The sequence below is a fragment of the Pleuronectes platessa genome, chromosome 2, assembly GCF_947347685.1.
Source record: "Pleuronectes platessa chromosome 2, fPlePla1.1, whole genome shotgun sequence".
Classification (NCBI taxonomy): domain Eukaryota; kingdom Metazoa; phylum Chordata; class Actinopteri; order Pleuronectiformes; family Pleuronectidae; genus Pleuronectes; species Pleuronectes platessa.
The window spans coordinates 10,736,345-10,758,566 of record NC_070627.1 but is presented as its reverse complement, the minus strand read 5'-3'; the positions used below and the strand labels follow the sequence as shown (position 1 = coordinate 10,758,566).

Here is a 22,222-nt window from a genome sequence, read left to right as displayed (position 1 = left end):
ACCATATTTGGAAGATGTGTGTGTGTGAAGCAGTGGGTGCAGTACTAACTAGAAACAGTAGGGCCACCAATGAGCAATGCTCACACACTCACACTCACCAAAAAACATGTCATATGGGCCAATGCTTAAAACTTCACGGGCACCTTCAGAGTAGCTCTAATAGTCATTTAAAAGGGTTATCCTCATGGGGACCGGGATTTTGGTCCCCAAAGCGCAACCGGTCCCCATGATGTGACTGTGTAAACAGTTAACGGTCCCCATCGCGTGATGATTACCAGAACACACACACACACACACACACACACACACACACACACACACACACACACACACACACACACACACACACACACAGTATTTAGACACATTAGCAAACATGTATAAATTTCCAAATGTATTATTTTCTGTGTGTGAGAAAAGTTGTCTCAACCAGAGGCTTGATGCTATCGCTTCCCTTCATGTGCTGGGCAGAGCAGCATCAGGGGAAAAAGATAAGAACTGGCACTGTGACCACACATGTACATTGTGTGTGTGTGTGAGTTTTTGTGTGTTTGTGTATCTTTTTCAGGCCAGAGCTCCAGGGCAGATTACCTGTGACCAGCCAAGCAGGCCAGAATCAGGCTATACAAGATTCAGACGCACACACAGAGGACCAGCTCTTATCTCTGCCTTTGATGCAGCTGCAGAGTTTTTCTGTATCAAAGGTTTGCCAAACCGGGAACAGAAGAATAAACACTTCAGATAAGCCTCGTGAAAATGCTTCTCAAGTGAGTGTGTAGCAGCTGGAAATGCTACTACGTACACACAGGGTTTTTAAAACATACTTAGCTTGTGTACATAAAAAGGAAACACAAACAGGAAAGTGGGAGCAGAAAACATTCAAAAAGTAATGTCCACAAGCTCTGAGGATTGTGAAAACCACAAACATATGTCAACTATAAGAAATATAGAAAGTGTAGAAGGTCCACGAGCCATTCAAAAGGCCTGTTTTAGTAAAATGAGGGAAAAGGAAACAAATTTAGAGATTAAATTGGGAAAATGGCAAAAAGAAAACATGGAGATAAGCATATTAAATGTTTATCATAAAAATGCGTTTTTCTCTTTGAATTGTGGATATGGATATATTCAAATTAATTTTCGTATTGAAGTTCAAACTTGAGATGACATGCGTAGAAACAATATCTCTGTGCTATGTCAGTGCGTGTAGGGGGCGGCTGGTGGGGAGCTTTCGGAAGTGAAAGTCTATTTGAATAGTGCGATGCAGACACGGGTACAGAAATAGTCCTTAAAAGCTACCGAAGAGGAAGAGGAGTAGGCGCTAAACAGGGACGACAGACTACTACTCAGTCCGTCTCAAACCCAGTCATCTGTCCGTCTGTCTTTCTGTCTGTCTGTGCATGCAGCCAGCTGCCAGGCCAGAAGAAGGCATCACTCTGGACTGAGTGGCGCCGGGGGAGGAGAAGCCATGTATGGGAGCTGGGTCGATGTAACTTTTCCCACATAGTGAAGGAAACGTCGGCTTTGCAGGTCCAGTTTATGACTTATGAAAATAACTCCCCTATGATTGATGATTGGTAATTCTGTATGGGGTCCTTTTAGACTCAAAGATGTGCGACAGCTGTCCTGGAGGCCATGTGTCCCCTTTGCCCCCACACATACAGAACACCTCTTCACCCGCTCCAGCCCTGCATGTGTACCAGTGTATTAATAATATCCAGGCCACTAAAGTAGCATCCCAGTAGAGTGCAGTAATGTGCTCGCCAAAGACGTTTGGATTCCCTCACCTGCCATTCTTCTCCCTGCTCCCCGAATCTCTCTGATCTCAGTTATGTATGTATCGTATTAACAAGTCTAAAGAAAAAGCTCCAAATATAAATGGTACAAAACACAGAGAGATACTAGATTGTCACTTAGTGGAGTGTGTACCTCCACCCAGGCCCAACAGCCTTTATGAAACCACATTTAAATTCACTAGATCCTGATTTTGATTTGGATCTGCACCAAATTGTCTTATTTCCTCTCATCAAGATTCATGAATTACTCTGAAAAATCAAGGAAAATGTTAAAAAATGCAATCCAATCTGGAATCTGCACCAAAACGTAATGGGCTCTTTGCTGACCCATAGTTCGATCTACCACCAATTTCTGTGGTAATCTGTCCAGGAGTTTATGTGTAATCCTGCCAAGAATCAAACAACTGCTGATGGAAAATGTCACATACACACACACATATATATATATATATATGTAAAGTAGGGATATTTTCACTTAATGTGAAGACAAGTTAAACAAAATAACACGATGCATCACTGACTGGATATGTAGATATTTTTACTTTTTTAAAATATGCACTGTATGCATCTTGGGTATTGATATTTAAGTGGTATTTTGCTGAAGATAGCAGACTGTAATAGGGAAACACAGAGCAGCGATGCCAGCTGCGAGACTCACATTACCTCAGCTACAGAAGCAGAAAAAGTGTGTGTAGGGGCGGTTGATGATGACATACTGTTGCTGTGCCACCTGACCTCAGTCCTGAGTGAGTAGCTGCCCTGACACAGAATGTCTGGTATTCAACATGGCGTCTGGATGCAGAGGAGGAAGCTTTTTTGGATCCATACTTTTAAAGAAAGAATATCTGCTCTGTTCTCTATTTGTCAGTGAGGCTGAGGCTCCAAGCTAATTACAATGTTTAACATGTTTTGATTTATATTTTACATTTTCCGGCATGAAATAATAAAGCTAAAATATGACAGAAAGAATTATACGGGCACTTTTTCTTTCCGTCTTCAGCCTATTTTCCACTTTAGTCATTTTTTATAGTATTTATTTTGTTTTTGTTTTCATGCCTGTGCCATTGCTCACCCTGACGTCAGTCCACCAGGGAAATAATTGTTTACACACTGAAAACTATGACTCTGAACAGAAGCTGGACACCAGGAGAGTTGAGTTCAAATCTAAAGACTCCAGATAACGTCACAACAGTTTGCAGGAACGGAATTATGCACATGAATCTGTTAAACTCAACGTGCACAAGAGAAAATCACCTTCAAACGCTCAGTGGAAGGTTAGCAAGTGAGGTTAGAAGTGAAGCCACTGACTGGCACAAAGCTTCTGAATTTAGCCTGTATAGACTCACTATTTTTAGTGAGGAGCGTGTATGTGAGGGAAGGAAGGATAGGAGGTGAGGGGCGATGTGTCTGTACATAGCTGACATGCATCCCTTCAAGTCCACCATGCATTTATAATTAGCAGTGCAGTAGATATCAAGCATGCATGGCCGGCATACATACGGAACATAAATATACATATGCTTTAGGGGCCATGAAACATGATGACACAAGCATGTATGTGCATCTACTGTAATGTGCACCGTTGTTATTAATATATGGAAATAAAAAACACGCAAGAAGAACGTGAGGCTGCGCAGAGAAAACGATTATATTAGATATTCTTATGAGTCTGTAACGTCAGAATATTTTCCTAGTACTTTCCTTGGAAGTTTATTGTTAACAGCTGTGTAATTTTTTTACAAAAATAGGTAATTGATTAATTCAATTCAACCTGTTGAAGAATGAATACTGAATTACTATGTACTTTCAGGGAAATCCCTGCACTCATCAACGAACACAAACCAAACACAACTAAACTTACTGATGTAACATTCTCAGAACATCGCCTGTATTTTACCTAATTTCACACCAAGAAGCTGCTGGTTAATCTGTGGTGCACTGAACAAAAAAAAACACCCTCTCTCCTCACAGCTTCTAAGAACTGGTGTGGAGCTGTTAATTTCTTCTGCGGTTTGTGTTTCTGCTTGGAACGAGATGTGAGAGCGATCATGATCTGAGGCGTAAGCAAGACAGAGAATCAAGGATTTAAACTGAAATGAGTCAGAGCTTGATCCTTGAAAATCACTCCGCTTTTCCATAAACCTCATTTACACAGAAAGAGAAGATGGTGTAGAGGAGGGGCTTGTTTTAATCCCATGTACCTGTATATTTACCTCCGCCAAAGAGGTTACGTTTTCGTCTGTGTTTATTTGTTTATTAGTTAGCAGGATAACGCCAAAACTACTTGAAGGATTACCATGAAACTTGGTGGAAGGATGTGATGTGTCGGGTCAGGAAAGAACTTTGAATTTTTGTGCAGATCCAGGAAAGTATTTACTTGTTTAACATCGTTAGATAGGGTGTTCTTCAACATTTCCATTGATGGCTCAGAGGATAATTCCTGGACCATGAAACCAAACCTCATTAGGACACCGAGTGTGATGCAGATCCAAATCATAATCGGGATCTAGTGAATTTAAATGTGGCCTTGGCAGAGGTTTACGCCCACTGAGTGCCATTATAATTTTGTCTGTAAATGGTGAGGAAACAGTCAAGTCCATCAGAATTTCCCAGATGCTGAGGTGACATCCTCATGTAACTTGATTTGTTGCAACAGCTCAAATCTCAGAAGGTTTTCATCTGTTATCATTTGACAGATCAGTTAATCAGCTCGAAGCTCCACTTGAGACTGTCAGTTTCATTCCGATGGTTGTCTTGATCAAATTGAACAGAAACTCCATTAAAGACAAAGCTGGGACTTTGACATGAACAGACGTAAAACACGTGTTTTGACAACATAGCAACAAGAAAAATAATTTGTCATTTCATGGTGAAATGAATGGAAATGTACAACCTGGACCATCAGGGACGAACAGTCAGTCATGCTCAAATTAAAATCTGAAATTAAGCACACTTAATGTCTCTCTCTTTCGGTTCCTCTCTCTTTCTTTCTCTCTCTCTCCCTCCCTCACTCATTCCTTCCCTCCCTGCCTCCCTGTCCCTCACAGGCGGGTGTGCGGTGTGCTAATGAAAAAGCAGGTTTAATATGTTTTCCCTGAGTCCATCTGGTAATAATCGTAGCATGTAGCAACCGTAGCTGTGTTTGGATAAAGCTCTGACACACTTGGGGCCCTCTGGCGCTCCAGGAGTCAATGTGCGTGTGTGTCTTGTGGGGGGAGAGAGCTTGTGTGACTGTGTGCGCACATGCTCCCGCTTGTATGTTTTCCAAGCTGTTGGGTCATGGGCCAACATAACTAAATCAACTTTATCGTCAGCGCGCTGTTTTACGTAGAGAAACACAGAGCAGAGCGGGGATGGTTGGGTAACCTCTGTTCCTCTGAGGCAGGGTGATTATTAGTGGCATCTCATGATACACTTACATCAGAGAAGCCGAGGGGCACATCTGTTGAAACACAGGTGTCTATATTTTTACTGATGCACAGTAATCACGTCAAAAGAGAAAGGTGTCAGGTTATCTTGGCTCAAAATAAAGTGTAGTTCATCTATTAAAAATTAAATAATGAAGCTGGTAAACTGTTGAGTGACTGATCTCCATCTGAATGATCTAAAGTGTGTTCAATTCTCCCAAATGTACGCAAGCAGGACACTAATTCACAATAAGTCACCATGGAAATCTGAAGTGTCAGCTAAATAATAAATGGCTCCCCAGTCAGGGGCCTCAGACCCCGAGGAGACCCTCAAGTTTCAACTTCCAGGAAGGTTCCATATCATCAGGTCGGGGTGGAGGTAATTTCACAATGTTTTCACTTCAAAATACAACACGGAGGGGATGATGTTACAAAAGAACAGGTTACACCCTCTCAAGTGTTGTTGCACTACATAAATCCACAATATAAACTGTGTTAACCGGCTCTCTACTAAATCCTACGAGACGTCGTCATATCAAGTGCGGCACCGTTTCCCCCGCATGAACCCTTCCTGTCAAATTGTTATGAAAACCCTCATTCAAAGTGGAGGAGCTGTCACTGTATTCAAATGAGGCCGATCCAAATTCATGTCACAAGATCCAACCAAAAAAGGAGAGTGTGACAAGTGACACTTTCTTCTCCGAGTTCAACGCACTCGTCTCCGTCTTGTGACTTACTGGCTGTGCCAGTTTGAGTAGGTGGGAAGGGAGTGTAGCATGAACTCTGCAGAAAGACACTACTGTACTGAGAGGGTCACACATCCTCTGGGGCAGAACAGTCAGAGAGATTAATGGGAAAACACAAAAACACAAGCAACCAGCATCGCTTACTGTAAATGACGATGTATGGAAGATAGAGCATGACCAATGATCACGGGTTTCCCTTGCAGAGAAGAAGTAAAGTAAACCTGGAAAATACAGTGATCAAATGTATTTTTTCAGTTTCGCTTATCTAATGAATCAAGTTATTTAATCCAAGTTACGTACATTAAATCAAATGACAGAAATAAGGCATTTGTCTTTAAGCTGAAATATAATCGCAGGATTTTAACAAATTAATGTTTCTCAATAAAATAACTTGGTTCTAGCAATGATTAAGTTAATCATTTAATGTGAAAAACTACAGAACCACAAATATCTCTTACCTTAAGGTAATTAGAAAATCATATTAAATTCATGTTAGGGAATATAATGTAGCATTTCACAATGTATAATTCCATATGACTAGACTGCTGAAGCAATAGGGATCACATTAGATGTGGGTTTTTCATTATGGAATAGGCCACATTTTGTGTGGAGAGAGTCCAAATAGTTTGTTCTGTGTCTTCCTACATAAAATGGATTAGCCTGATCCCTGCATGCATGCCTTCGAGAATGTGTACATCCATTTTTTTTATATAGTCTTAAAGTAATCTGTTAAACCAAAGACAGTGGGTGGGCGTCAGAGGAGAGGTACAGCATCCTGTACAGACACTCATTTCCTTTCAGGCTCTGTGTGTGTGTGTGTGTGTGTGTGTGTGTGTGTGTGTGTGTGTGTGTGTGTGTGTGTGTGTGTGTGTGTGTGTGTGTGTGTGTGTGTGTGTGTGTGTGTGTGTGTGTGTGTGTGTGTGTGTGTGTGTGTGTGTGTGTGTGTGTGTGTGTGTGTGTGTGTGTGTGTGTTGATTTGTCCGACCGAGCCCTCTACAGATGATGTATCAGGAAGGCCAATGCCCTGTTCTGACTTGCTAACATGCATCTACACTGTATGGCACAGTTACCTGGTTCAAAAAAAGTTTAAGCAGAAGGATTATGAATTGAAACTTGACTATTACTATTTTCAACACCTTCTTTAGCCATCATGGGTTAAACTTGTTCACCTCCCAGCCTAGGATGGTGGAATGCAGGTGGGTCGATACTTGGATTTGATGAGTTTTATTTATTGTTGTCAAACATGTTTAATGTTAATACTGCTGGATTAACAGCAAGTGAGTGTGTGCGTACACACTTCATATTAAGTACAATGAGAACCTGAACTTTCTTGACCCAAATAGTTGAGCAGTAACAAGTGCATAAGGGAAACTGGCTATACCAAATTATAGAGGAAAAATTCAAGTAGAGGTACAGATAATTCCATAAATATTCAAGCATTGCCAAAAAATTGCTTCATGAGGCTGCAGATACACCCTGTGTACTAAACTAAAACAAATGTTCAACAAAGTTAAAAAAAAACACACAAAGAAGCCATTCACCATGATTCTTGTGCGTGCACACACACAAACACACACGCACACACAGAGTCTAAACTTTAACCGAACTTCAACTCCCCCAAAAACCCTGTGGTGACCGCATAAAAAGTAGTTATCAGGTTACAAACTAGCCCAAAATAGGCTTTAAGTACATAGTACTGCTATATGGTGACGTAGATTATAGTTTAGAACTGTTACACAAACTTGCAGGAGCCAAATCACACACGGACACAGGGACTGTGACAAATTCAGCACCATGCAAAAGAAAAGAACATTGTAAAAATAACAACTTATGATAAAAATAAAGACAGAAACCCAAAAAGGACACCAGAAAGTGCTGAACACAAAACGTAATCCTGAACATTTAGGAATTCACTACCAATGCTGCAGCGTTTTTAATCATAGACAGAAAGTCTAACGTCTTGTTATACAATTTTAACGAGACTCTAACCTCCTCAGAGAGTTAGGGTACAAGACCGGAGAGGATGGAGGGTGTTCATTGACGGCCTATTTTCCTCAGGGAATACTAAAGCATTCAAAGAATAAGAAGAAGAAACTTTCTCAAAGCAATAAGTCCTTAAAAGATCTCCTGAAAGTGATATTCATCATCCAACGATGACTCATAGCTGTGTACAAGTCCAATAATTACACATAAAAAGGTATCCAGCAAGGGCTCCTTAAACCTCTAATTTTTACATTGAGAATTATCATTATTTCAGGACGGTTCTTCTTAAAATATGGGTCAAGAGCCACAAAAAGCCACAAGCCTGTTTCTAGTGGGATCCCATGAAATAAGTAATAATATGCCTTCACAAGCGAAGGGAATAACTTCTGTCCCTTCCTGGAAGAGGGAAAGAAAAAAAATTGAAAGGACGTCCTCCAAGAGCAGTAGTTTTCAGAATAGCTAATCTGTGAACAGGAAACAGGCACTAAGACTTCTGGCGCTAGTGGGCTAGGCAATGAAAACAATCTCTCCATCTTCTGATTGAGGAGAAAGGGACCTACGTCAGACTCTTTAACACATTTCATCGAGGGAGTAGGGGCTGGACACCCCCCCCCATTAACACTCGCAACGTACTCTGCTCATTCACATCCCACCAAGAATACCCACTGCAGAGCCTCCTACATCCTGCATCCCTAGGCTGGATTTTACCTTCAGGTGAAGAGTGAGCAGAAGAGACGTCATCAGGGCAAGGCTGCCTGAGTAATAGATGGCATCAGCCCCTGCATGCTTAAGTTTTGTGCTGGCCAGCTATGTGGAGTACCCCAGCACCTTGTTGACAGGAGTCTACATGACGAAACAGTTCCTGTGCTAGGGAAAGCAATGTGGTTGGTACCAGGGTCTATGGCTGATAGCCCTTACTTATCACAAGGCCATAGGGAGTTTTGGTCCTGTAGCACACTATCAACCTGCAGTTTGATTATGGATGGCCGAATAATGAACATGCTCGACAGACCCAACAGCATGGTGTTCTTCAACTTCTCAGGTGCCTTCAACCCAACTCAGCCCAGCCTGCTTAGGAGGATATGAAGGCACCTGAGAAATTGAAGAACACCATGCTGTTGGGTCTCAATATACTCACTATGTGCATACATATCTCCCTAGCCCCACAAACTACAGTCTGCCCATCGAGTGAGTATATTGGGACGCCCCATGGAACTGTGCTATCATCATATACACGCTGGACTTCAGGGTACTCCTTGGCAACGCCTCTACACCCTCTACAAAACATGTTCACCAAGTTTAGGGCTTCTTAAGTAACAACTGAGGTTTATAAAGGAGTTATAGAGCAGATTATACCTGTTGGGTTCTATCGGACTCTACAATTGATCTAGTTTTTGCCAGACCTCCTGAGATTGAATTGCTTGTGGACTTAACTTATCTCCTGTATCTATCAGAGGAAGGAACGAGTGCGAGCGAAGGATTGAATGATTTGGAACAAGATGGGACTGATAGCAGGAAGCAATGGGACTAAGAGGAAATGAAGCAGACCTTATTGACGGGGAAAAATAGAAGAAGAGAAGATGATCTTTTTTTTATCTTCACTGGCTTTTTCTTATCCCCCTTCTTTCTTCTCTTCTGTTTCTCTTATCTGCAATCCTTTCCCCTCCTCATATCCCTCTTGGTTCCAAGCCTTTCACTTTTTCCCTCCTCCATCTGTGTGTTATGAGTAGCATTTGGGGAGAAAGTACGTGGGATTTTCCCACAGCTCGACAGGACCAGACCCAACCCCCACCACCCACCCACACACAAACACACATTTTCTGTTTCTCCCTCCACTCCCCTCTGCCTCATGTCAGAGGAGAGTCTTGAGGAAAACCACCCATATTCCACCACTATATTGGATGTTTATTGGAAATTTATGCCATTTGTTCCACAGACAACAATTGTCAGGTGCTATGGCAACACAATAATCAGAGGGTTACAGGAGAACATGTCCTTCCCTTTGATTTAAAACAGTGTGTCTCCCGTTAAACATATAATTAGAAAACTCCTGGTAATGAAATACTTTGAAAGAGACCATAGTCTCCAGAGGCAAACAAAGTTGACTTTAAACCATATAAGGAATGTTTTTATGACTTTCACGAGGTCATAAATCTTACTCAGCTCCAGAAGGACCATGGTAAGGTATATCTAGAAATGTTTGCCCCCTTTCGTTCCAAGTCAAGGTTCCAGCAGTCAAAGGGCTGGTTTGTGCACTGTCAGAACTAGTTTGGAAGATGTGGTTTACAATCACATCCAAAATCAAAAGTGTAAATATTCCTTCCAATGGGCCAAACTGAAAATGTTGAGTAATGCCAGCTGCCACGAGGGTTTCCACCCTAAAGTACCACAACTTTAAAGCACACTTTAAGAAATAAAGATCTGAATTAATGCATGTTTCCATCTACAGTTACTAGACAATTTTAGGAGTTGGTTCCTCAAGATTAATAACTGGTGGCTCAAATTCCCTTTAGGTCACGTGCCTCTTACGTTGAAAGTAACCTGTTAAGTCTGTTTTCATTGCACTTTGTTTTGTCGTCTTTTACTTGACCTACATTTAAACCTCAGCCAAGCAAACCTGTTTACAGTATTTCAAGTTTATATTCTTATTTACAGCTTTTCCACTCAGCTATTTTCATTTGGAAATCCAGAATGTGCTCCATCCTACCCTAACTTGTGAACAAGACCCCAAGATACTTGAATGAGAGAGAGAGAAGGAGAGCAAGAACAATATTTTTGTGGGTGCTAGCTCGGGGCAGAAGAAGATGAGATTGACAACAGAGAGAGAACGAGCTGTGTAAATTGCTCAGGTGTGTATTTATTGTTAAAGTAGTTTTGAATACTAAAATATTTGCAGGGGGCACCTTATACAAGGTATTATTTTATACTTTTAGAATATACATCTAAAACTGTATAAGACCTTACCACATCCTACAGTACAGCTACTATGACAAAGATACTTCTCCATGGCTTCCTTGAACTCCAGCTGGAGGTCTTTTGGTTGCAGGTGCAGACAATCTGCCACCCTGAATTTAAACATGTCAAGCCCTTTCTCTTGACTCTCCAGGAAGTGGGCAAACTACTCTGAGGTCCTGCATTACCTCAAGCAAAGACTCCCAATCGGACTTCATTGTTGCCTGATTACAGAGTTTCTCTTTACCCAGAAAATGAAAAAAATAGCAAATAATATGTGATTTTATCTCATAAAACTGGGTTGCGATAAATACACACACACTACACAAAATACAAACATACACTGACGCTCTACTAAACAGTGATGTTTTGTGTGCGCGCTGACTGTGACATTGCGTTTTCATCCATGTATGTGCTGACACCGTGCTCTCGGTGCAGCAGGTTTCATGTGCATGTTGATACTTGTTAGCGCAGGTGTACATGAGGGACGAATTTACCTCGGCTGCCTGCGTCTCCTGGTGCAACAATGTCAGCCCTGTGAGGTCTTCCAGGAAAGAGTGGGAAGAATTAAAAACCTGGGACAGGAAGTTAAAACCTTCCCTCTCATAGTGCTCCAGGACCTAGACGAAAACAAAAACAACAATAGGTTATTTAACATGAAAGATAATGTATTTTGCAAAGGCTAACAACAAAGCCCATTCTGACTCCTACATATAGGCTGCTTTCTTTATTGCTATATTAGATTAATATTTATATTACTATCTTTACTTTTACTATCATACTGTGGAGCCCGGTTTTACACTTGCACTTTTAAACAACAGTAGTCCAGTAGTTTTGTGGGTCTTTCGTATGTGTTGCTGTATCACCAACCTGTAAATGCCGTAAATTTGCACAACAGTAAGTTTGAATAGTAAAAGCATGATGCCTGAATTATAGATATAATTTCCCTAAAGAAACTTTCACAAATCTGGTACAGGAAATGCAAAAATGGTGGCCAGAGAGATGTTCCCCCTCAAAATTTGTTAGAAAGTAGAAACTCAAAACCGGTTCAAAAGAATAAAATGTTTCATCTCAGAAGGTGAACTTCATCTCAATAACAGATAATAATAATTATAATATAATAATAACAATAATCTAACAGACTCAAATAAAAAGGCACTTTCGTCGCTCTGGGCCTCGGCAGCAACGCACCTCAACACCCATCTGAACATGATGAAGGTTTACTTTGGTCTGCTGCCATTTTAAAATTCACACACCTTCTTTCCAAAACACGCCGACACGTACACACATCCTCTGCCCTCTTGACTATCTTCCTAAGCTTGGCCGAGCCCATCATGGACGCCCACAGAAACTCCTCTGCAGGTGTAGGGTTACCTCTGCCTGAGACATCAACACACACACTGTGTGCACTACTGCTCGCGCGCGTGTTCGCAGACTGACCTGGCGTCTAGTCTAGGAGCCAGACACACCACACACAATACACACTGACGTGTCCCTTGTTCATCTTTTCAACCTTTCCTCACTTTTATTTCTTTGATTCTATGGGATCTGTTACATGAGACGCCAACAGCCAGGGCCCACTCTGTTTGGAATATAGCTGCTCATGGCACAGAAACCTGATAACTGTGATGATCTTGTGATAACATTAATAAAGTCAGTCCAAGCAATGCACACAGACACACAATAACACACACAAAACACACTTAAACCATTCACCCGTGTCCATTTCAATACAAGACCATAAGGAACATGGAAAACAATGGACAATTCAGAGCCGATGTGGTTGTGACCAATGGCAAAAAAGTTTACCAACAACAAAAGTAAAAACAAAAACATGTGTTTGATGATACTTTCACTTCCTTGTAGAGTTTACACTGAATTTTCTTTAAATGGTTTACACTGGAGGAGAAAAGCATCTAATAGCTGGTTCATTCAAACTTTGCTCTGATGTTAGCTGATGAACTTTGCAGTGTTTAACAAGTGTTAATGGCTTTCAGCAGTGATCACATGCTGGTGACAGACAGCAACTTTATCAGAATTAAGAAACAACAAGCAGATTATTATGTTGTCTGTAAAGAATATTGAATTAAAATAATAAGGCTATCAAGCAAATCATCCTGAAGTGTGTTTAATGTGTGTTTAGTCTCTTTTCCGGCAGATTAATTACACTCCAGATATTACGTTATTTACGATCGTTGCAAAAGGGCAAACACCTGCTTCAAGTGAGAACGACTGACGAAGCCAAAAACTGTGCGTGCCACGACAGGCAGAGATTTGTCATCAGCTTTTGGCAATAGCTGCACTCGCTGTTTTCACAAAACCCACCTGGTATGAGATTGATAGGCAGCAAAATAGTTTAAAAAAGAACATACCCAAAGAACAAATAACGTCTCATGTTGAGATACAGTGCCTTGCATAAGTATTCACCCCCCTTGGACTTTTTCCCATTAGGTACTGTTACTAACTGGAATTCAAATAGACTTAAATAATCTTTTTCCCGTTTGATCAACAAAACATGCATAGTACTTTGGAGGTGCAAAATAAATTTTATTGTGACACAAACAATAATGAGAACAAAAAAGTTGACATCTGTTGGGTGCATAAGTATTCACCCCCCTGTGTCAATACTTGGTAGAACCCCCTTTCGCTGCAATTACAGCTGCAAGTCTTTTGGGGTATGTCTCTACCAGCTTTGCACATCTAGAGATGGAAAGGTTTGTCCATTCTTCTTGGCAAAAAAGATGAAGCTCAGTCAGATTGGATGGAGACCGTCTGTGAACCGCAATCTTCAAGTCTTGCCATAGATTCTCTATTGGATTGAGGTCTGGGCTTTGACTGGGCCATTTTAAGACATTAACATTCTTTAATCCAAACCATTCCTTTGTAGCTCTGGCTGTATGTTTAGGGTCATTGTCCTGCTGGAAGATGAACCCCAGTCTCAAGTCTTTTGCAGACTGCATCAGATTTTCTTCAAGGATTTCCCTGTATTTGGCTCCATCCATCTTTCCCTCTATTCTGACCAGTTTCCCTGTACCTGCTGAAGAGAAGCATCCCCACAGCATGATGCTACCACCACCATGTTTCACTGTTGGGATGGTGTGCTCAGGGCTGAGATTAAATTGCAGACAGGTGGACCCTATTTACTAATTATGTGACTTGCAAATGTGACTTGTGAATGCAATTGGTCGCACCAGATCTTTGTTAGGGGTTTCACAGTAAAGGGGGTGAATACATATGCACTCAACACTTTTCAGATTTTTATTTGTAAATAATTGTGAAATCCATGTAATATTTCCCCCCACTTCCAAATGATGCACTATTTTGTGTTGGTCCATTACATAAACTCACGATGAAATAAATTTTAATCTGTGGTTATAACATGACAAAATGTAGAAAAGTCCAAAGGGGGTGAATACTTATGCAAGGCACTGTAGGTACAGTTTTCAATATTCACAGCTTAAAATACCTTAATGGATAACTATTTTTGATTCTTTTGATTGGAGGACCCGAAAAAGACTAAAGGAATATAAATAAGAGAATGGAAAGACAGATGGGGAGTTACCGCTGTGTCACTGTCATGCTGGTTGATGATGCCAGTCAATTTAAATAATCATTTTAAGCAAGTGTGGAGAATCTAACAATATTATCTCTATTATGATATCCATACTTTCCTCGGCCAAGGAGTTTTTGTTTTCATCTGTATCTAGTGGATTTAAATGTGTTTCCATAGGGGAACTGCTGGGCCTTGGGGCAGGTACTGTATGTGCTCTATGAATGCCATTTTTAAATACCATGATTATTGTAGATACCAGTTTACTGCAGCAGCCTTGATACAGAGTTGCAACATCTGGATTTTACACATCTGTAGCTTCCTTCCTAAAGAAGCCACATAAATGTCTGCCCTCTCACTTGATTCCACAGTGGCAATGTTTTCTTTTTGAAGTCGTTTGTGGATTCATACTGAAGATATTAGCTGAAAGTGTCCCTCGCCACAGGCTGTGGTTGAGTTTAGCATAGCTTCAACATATTAAACATACATGGGGTGGTCCTGGTGGCTAACAGGGGCTTTAACTTCAGCTATAAATATACCAGCAATAGTTATAGATGTAATCTTACTGCTGGTGGTCTCAAGGATGGATTTCAAAACACAGTTTATGTTTAACAGAAGTGAAAGTTTCTTGACTTGTACACAACTGTGAATAAAATGCTTAAAAAGGTAAAAGTTTGTGGTTTTGCCATCATGTGAAGTTTATTGTACGCTGCACAGGGTGAGTAAACAGTTCCTGGTGACTCAGTGGCTTTGACTTCCTCTATTAATATGTGTGGTAGTCGCACCAGGTTAGACACTTACATCTAACGACACAGCAACTCTGATTCATTGATTAACCTCAACAGTCTTTTGGAATTTTGGAGAAACAGCTCACTGCACAGGAAGGAAAACTCATAAGAATGTGTCATTTACAGGCTGTGGTTTCTGTGCACACATAAACTGAAAGAAAAAGAAATGGTTCTACTCTAAAATGGGAAATTAACTGCTGGTTTCAAAGTCAAAGGCATTGCTGATAAGGATTACTCCCACAGCCCGAGGTGAGCTCTTTAAAAAGGCTTGACATGACTAACAATCTATAACCCAAAGAAATGTTAGAACAGAGAGAAAAGTAGTAAAAGCTCCAATTTGATAAACTACAACCATTTTGTTCTTAATCTTTTCTGATCACTAGACCAAATATTATTTCAACTTAATCTCCTGTGGCTCAGTGTAATGATACAAATCCTGTAACATCACATATTATTATAGGTTAATGATGTGTACGTCCACAAAATACAGTAAAAGGTTACCTGTACTCCAGAATCCGACTTTAATCTTTTACTTTGTTCAAACGGTTTAATATAACAACACTGTAAGCAGCATCAGGGACCAGTTCAGTGTCTTCACACAACATATATAATCGTATTCTTACTATAAATAGAGGTAGCATATTTGTAGTGTTACAAGTAGTTGTAGTAGGAGGTGTCTGGCATGGTTTTATACGAAGCCACGTCAGCTGTGATTTACTCTCTGGCGTGTAGCCCCAGAAAGAGTTAGGAGAGAGAGAGAGAGAGAGAGAGAGAGAGAGAGAGAGAGAGCGAGAGAGAGAGAGCGTGAAAAGCCCCAACTCTACAGGAACTGTTCCAGCCCAGACAGGGGCTGAATTGTTTTGTTTCCATAGTGACCTGGCAGCACACAGCTGACTGCAGCAGGAGTACACACAGACAGACACACACACGTGCGTGCGCACACGCATACACGCATACACACAGACACACACAAGACAAAGACGGGCACTCACACATTACAGTGGATGGACTGATAGATGGACAGAGGGACATACAAAGGGAGGAGAAGAGATATGTAGGAGGGAGAACAGGAAGGGAGAGACAGTAAGACAGAGCTGAGAGCTGAGGGATGGAGGGAAAGAGGGAGACGTGAAATAGGAGACGGCTCACAGAAAAGAAGAAAGAGAACAACAGATAAGCAAATGCAAAACAGAGTGAAGGGGAAAAAGATGTGTGGGCGGAATTAACTGAATCAAAACACATTCACCGATTTCACCATATAACCTTTATCCCTGTCTCAGCTAAGGATCGTCTTTCCTGAATCATGTTGTTCATTGTTCTTGACTACACAGGCTTCACCCTGTCCCTATCAAACTATATGAGCCCTCTGTGCAGAGCGAATAATCTCATCAGTCACACGGGCAGAAACATGACACCTTAAGATGGGCTGGAACGTCAAACTTCTTCTTTCACAAGCAGCGTAGGTGGAGAAAACTTCAAACTTTAAGAGGACAAGTCGGCCAGCTCCCTCCCCCCATCTGCCTCTTGGTTGCTTGCTCTGTGTTCACATGAAAGTGATAGATCTGGGGCTTTATGACCTCTTTATAGACACAAAGACTGCATTGAGAGCAGGGCAGAAAGAGAGAGTGAACCAGCCCTCCACTCATCACAACACCCTTTCTTCATCCCTGAACTTCCACTCTTTACGACCCCACAGAATCTGCCTTTTTTCAACTTTCTAGCTTTCTAAGTTGTGGTTTTATTTTCCTCCACCCTGCTCATAAACGTTTGTAGACCAACAGTTCACAATGCTGGACACCACTAACCACACGGCCACCTGGGGTTCTGATCGGCCATTTGTGCTCTGGACATCAATGACAATGTGGTAAAATGAAAAATGGCCATTTCTCTCACCCCACTTGGCTAATTATGGAAACCCTTCAAAAACCCATCTTTATGTACATGTGCATAGAAACACACACACACACTGAAGCAGTGGGGGCTAATTTCACTCATACGACAGTCACTGACATCAATGAACAACTGCTGCTTGATTGTTACCATATGGTTTTTCCAACTTCTGTGTGGGTGTGTGGGTGTGTGTGTGTGTGTGTGTGTGTGTTCAGTATTCCTCAAGGAGCAACATTTCAACACAGCTCCACTAACCTCACAATGTGGAAATGGGAATCTCCCCATTTCTGCTAAAGCTACAATTTGTGTTTTTGTGTTTCACAGTAACAGAATCTAATCTAATAAGGAAAAAGAACTATGCTAATATAGAAGCTTACCTTCCAAACACTGTCTTGTTGATAAAATGGATTTAAAAACGCATAATGTAAATGATTGCATTACTATTCGTGCCACTTACAGTGGGTGAACAGGCGGTGCATTTGTCGAAGGCCAGGCTGGCAGGCAGGACGTTGTCGAACCTCGCAAGAAAACCTCGGATCTGTGGAGGAGAAATCAACTCGTCAAATCAAATGACGTCAGACAGGGGAGCCGAAAAACAGCTCAACAATTACACATGTCAAAACCACGATCATGTTATTTAAAAACACAGAACATTTGATATCACATGAAGATAAAGTCTTGCCAACAATCTGAAGAGTTCTAATTTGTGAGGGAAAGTATTTTTGGCACAAAAACAAAACAAAATTTAAATATGATTCAAGGGAATGGTACTAAACATCCAGTCACATATTTTAAAAATCAGGGAGCAGTTTTGAGTTTCTCTGTATTTCACATTTCAAAATCATGCAGAGTGCGCCCTCTAGTGCCAGAGAGAGACCTGCAAACTTTTTCCTGTGATACATTATCATCACATCTCTCACTACAGAAAGCCTTCACTCCTATTTAAGGCTTCAGTAATTATGGCTAATTACTTCAATTATGGACCAAAGAGCCCATTCCACACACACACAGAAACCTCTTTTGCAACACATGATGAAGGGCCACTCATCATCACCAATATATTCCACTTTATTTCCCCCCTCTCAAATCCCCACATCCTCCGGTTAATAAAAGCTTCTCCCATTATGTTTTTCTGGTGACGCACACCGACCAGAAGATGAAGTTACTTCCATGACTGTAATTATCTGGTGGTGGAACTGACAAATGTGTAAATCATTTGTGACCAGTCACCACACAATGCACAACGGGAAGGGTAATTAAAAGCTATCAGGTCTTGTGTTGGGATATTTTGGTGCAAACTACGCAACATTTCTTTCACCCAGGTGTAAATTATTTAATTATTCTGTTGGGTTACATTCTAAATCTCAAACTGTGTAACTAATAATGCATCATCTTGCAAAACATGTTGATTTACAACACCTGCATAACACCGGCATTAATTATGCTCCTTTTTGCATTTCTTTGTTCTCATCTTAAACATTTTCCCATCTGTGTGATGACCAGCTAAATAAAAAATATGTGTTTTAGGAGAAACAGAAGAATGAAAGAGGCGGACGGAGGAATTGAGAGACCGTAGGGATATAAAATGCTTACGATAAGAAAACTGCAACAGCAAATGTGTCCAGTTAATAAATGAAATGAAGGGATGAGTGATTGAATGACTCGGAGCAGTGGGAGAGCGTGGGCAAGTGAGATGAACCTGAATGGACGAGTGGCCCCACATAATAGTGCACCTTCTTCATGGAGAGACTCTTTTGAGTAGTTAAAGGCTCCAGGTATGTGAAAAAAAAAGAAGCATATTGCGTCTCCAGCTTCTGTGCTTGCCTCACTGTAATTTCTCTGACAAATCAGACACAGTTCTCCTTTTTTACACTTTATCATTAATACAAGGAAATGAAAGACTGTGCTGCTTTTATTTTCATCGCTGGATGTTGTAGATAAGATCATGTACATAATGGGGTGGCACCGGGATGTAGTGGGCAGCAGTGTCGCCTCACAGTTAGAGGTTCCTGGTTTGGCTCCTGGTTTTTGGTACTGGTTTGCATGTTCTCCCCGTGTATGTGTGGGTTTTCTCTGGGTACTCCAGCTTCCTCCCACAGTCCAAAAACATATAGGCTGGGGTAAGGATAATTGGAGACTCTGCATGTGAGTGTGAATAAGATAAGATAAGATACATCTATTGATCCCAAACACATGCACAATCACACGACATGCAGAGTAGGGAAATATGTCTTCTGCTTTTGTCTCATCTGGTGAACATCACAGTACACACAGAGCAGTTCGCCCTGGGATACGATGACGACCTATTAAGGGTTTACCCCGCCTCTCACCCACTGTCGGCCGGGATTGGCCCAAGGCCCCAGTGACCCTCAAAGAATAAGTGTTATGGATGAAAAATTGCAAATAATGTTCAGAGCAAAATCAAAGTCACCTCCCAGATTGTGCAAATTTGTGTTTTTCAATACAAAATAGCAATAATGATGACTGAATTTATTTCTTATGTCTTTTCACGTGCCAAAAAAAAAAGTTTAACTCAACTTATATGTACAGTTCAATAACAAAAAAACATGATGCAGTTTCTATAAATCACCACAAATTGTCACTGTGGCACCACAGAAAACAAAGGCTGCAGCTTCAACCCATTGAGCTGCAGTGAGATGTGATATGAGGAGGTGGTTGGCAGAATGTACAAAAACTATCGACACACATATTCACCCGCTCATGCATATTATTTACTCTGCATTTCTCTCTCGTCATCATTCTCTCATCCCCTTGCCTTCGCACACGGCATGTATTTGCATGTCATTGTTCTCTGAAATATTTTGGCCGAAATATGATGAGGAGCAGAGGTGTTGAGCAAATGGCAAGGAATGCAGATTCCCAGGGTGATGAATACTGATGATGCAAATGAAGGTGGTGAGATAAGTACATGAAAGCCATCAGTAAGCATGAGGGCACAGTTTGGTTGGATGTGGTCTTCCTTTATTCTCTGACCACCAGTGCAGAGAATATGATTATTATTTCAGTTTTCAAAATGTGTTTTTGGTCCTTTTTGGCAATCATGGGAACATAGTAGGCACATCTCTGACCTCATACTAAATATTGACACATAAATTATTAGACTGTAAAATTAATAACTTCTAATGAATCAGTGGGAAAGCCTCTGATGCGGTTTATAAACTAAATTAAATAAGTAAAAAGTCTTGAAAAATGGACATAAACACAGTAGCCACACAAGGACACAGAGAAACCTGTATAGGAGTACACTCTCTTTTGAGGAGAACTGCAACCATTTCACTGATTATGTTTATATATTGAGCCATGGATTTTCCTCACTGTAGAGCTGAATAAACCACAGCAAACAGCTTATTCTGGTAAAAATGTTCAGGTTGAATTAGTCATCTTCTCCAACAACAAAAGTACTTCAAATCTACTTCAAAATGGTTGTAGGAAGCCAGAGGGAGTGAACACATTATTTTTTTAAACAGAAAAAGTAAGTTAACCCTTTAGAGTTACCTGGTAAGACACAAACACAATGTGCTTAATCTTATAATATACAAACAATTGTAATATTAATATATTAATAATATTCTCTATCGAAAATAAGCCTTTAATATTAACTGTTTGATAGGAATAAAATCAAACACACCTAAAATAAGTCCTAACCTTGAAATTTAATTATTTACATTATGGGCATTTGCTATTAAGGGAGCCAAGTCCCAATATTGTGACTATGAACAGATTTAAGCCTCTACCTCATGAGTAATATCTGGACTTCATATAGACACAAACACGCACTAGTATAGAGCTCTTTGTTCTCCCTTGAGAAAACTGCTGTTATTTCTATAGCAACCACCAGTGGGAAGTTTATGCAAAGAAAAAAAGGCTTTTTTATCCAGAGATCCTGCTGCTGTACTATCGTTAAGAAGATCTCTTGTTATGTCGCCTTTGCCTATTTATACTGAGCCCAAATGGTGTGAGATTTTAGAAATCATGGCATCAAAGGAGTGACTAATAACAGCAAAGTTATATGCTGGCTCTTCCTGTTACACCCTAACACCTTTGAATAGGCTGTGTAAAAGGGGCTAATGAAAACAACCGTTTTAGCTTTTCAGACTGAATCATAATGGATAATAGCACAGGCATATAATGGAGGTCAATAGTCAAACAGCAGTTACACAGTATTCTTAGTATAAAACATATGGATGTGTGCAAGTGAGTGTCATTGTTCGTGGGTGTCTGACCTGATGTGGCACTAGCCCCAGAGATGTGGGAGGTTCATTCATTCGGTCGTCACTGCTACTGGCCACTGCGTAGCCGCTGAAGGAGAAAGACAGACCATTTTTCTGTTTTCTTTTAAATTCCTTTTTGTACGTAAATGTTATCGTACATTTTTATTTGGACAAAAGACAGAATAACAACAAGAGCACTGTACAAAAAAAATATACAGAAAACTAATTGGTCTAGCTCCCTCAATCTTGACAAATTAAAAGATTTGACACCTTAGGTGTATTAATAACTGTAATGCCACGTCTCACACTGAGCTAGGAAGGGTTTTTGCAAAGTAAGAAATGTCTATCAAGCTTCTACAGAACAAATCCCTGTGTGACAATTTTCTAAAGCCTGTGATTGGTTAGAAAGTAAAAATAATAAAAGAAAGCCACAGTATGATCCTTAAAAACGGATAAAGTAATGGATGATAGAAATAAAAACAGCTTTGAATGTGAAAAACTAGGAGATCCGGTTGCAAAGGAAGGAGCTGCACAATGACAGAGGCACAGCAAGTACAGCTCATAGAAACTCTCCTGTTCTCTGTTGCTTTTAAGCTTTTTATCCAGGATAGGCAGAAGAGCTCTGTGAGGGCTTATAATATCAAAACACTGAGGGAAAATGGCCGTTTTATCAGCCAGAGCAAGCAGACGCTTTAACACGACTTTCACCATAACAGGCAAACAAATTACATTTCCACAAAGACAGACACACGTGCATACTTCATTGGCGTAAAAAGACTTTTAAAAGTCACAAACATTGGACTAATACAGGTTGCCAAGTGAACATCGGAGTTGAGAGTGTTGCTGTATTTACAGCTTTTGAAGGTGAACTGTAAGAGAAA

General features: G+C 40.7%; 1 protein-coding gene across 1 annotated transcript in view; it reads right to left on the bottom strand.

The window, feature by feature from the left end:
- The window catches only part of atg7 (ATG7 autophagy related 7 homolog (S. cerevisiae)), a 66,268-nt gene that overhangs the window by 27,551 nt on the left and 16,495 nt on the right, over window positions 1-22,222 (bottom strand). The window contains exons 16-18 of the mRNA XM_053436233.1: window positions 21,354-21,429; window positions 17,567-17,647; window positions 11,379-11,501 (exon numbers count right to left, since the gene is read on the bottom strand). Coding sequence (XP_053292208.1) covers window positions 11,379-11,501; window positions 17,567-17,647; window positions 21,354-21,429 — 280 coding nt within the window. The remainder of the gene's footprint in view (window positions 1-11,378; window positions 11,502-17,566; window positions 17,648-21,353; window positions 21,430-22,222) is intronic.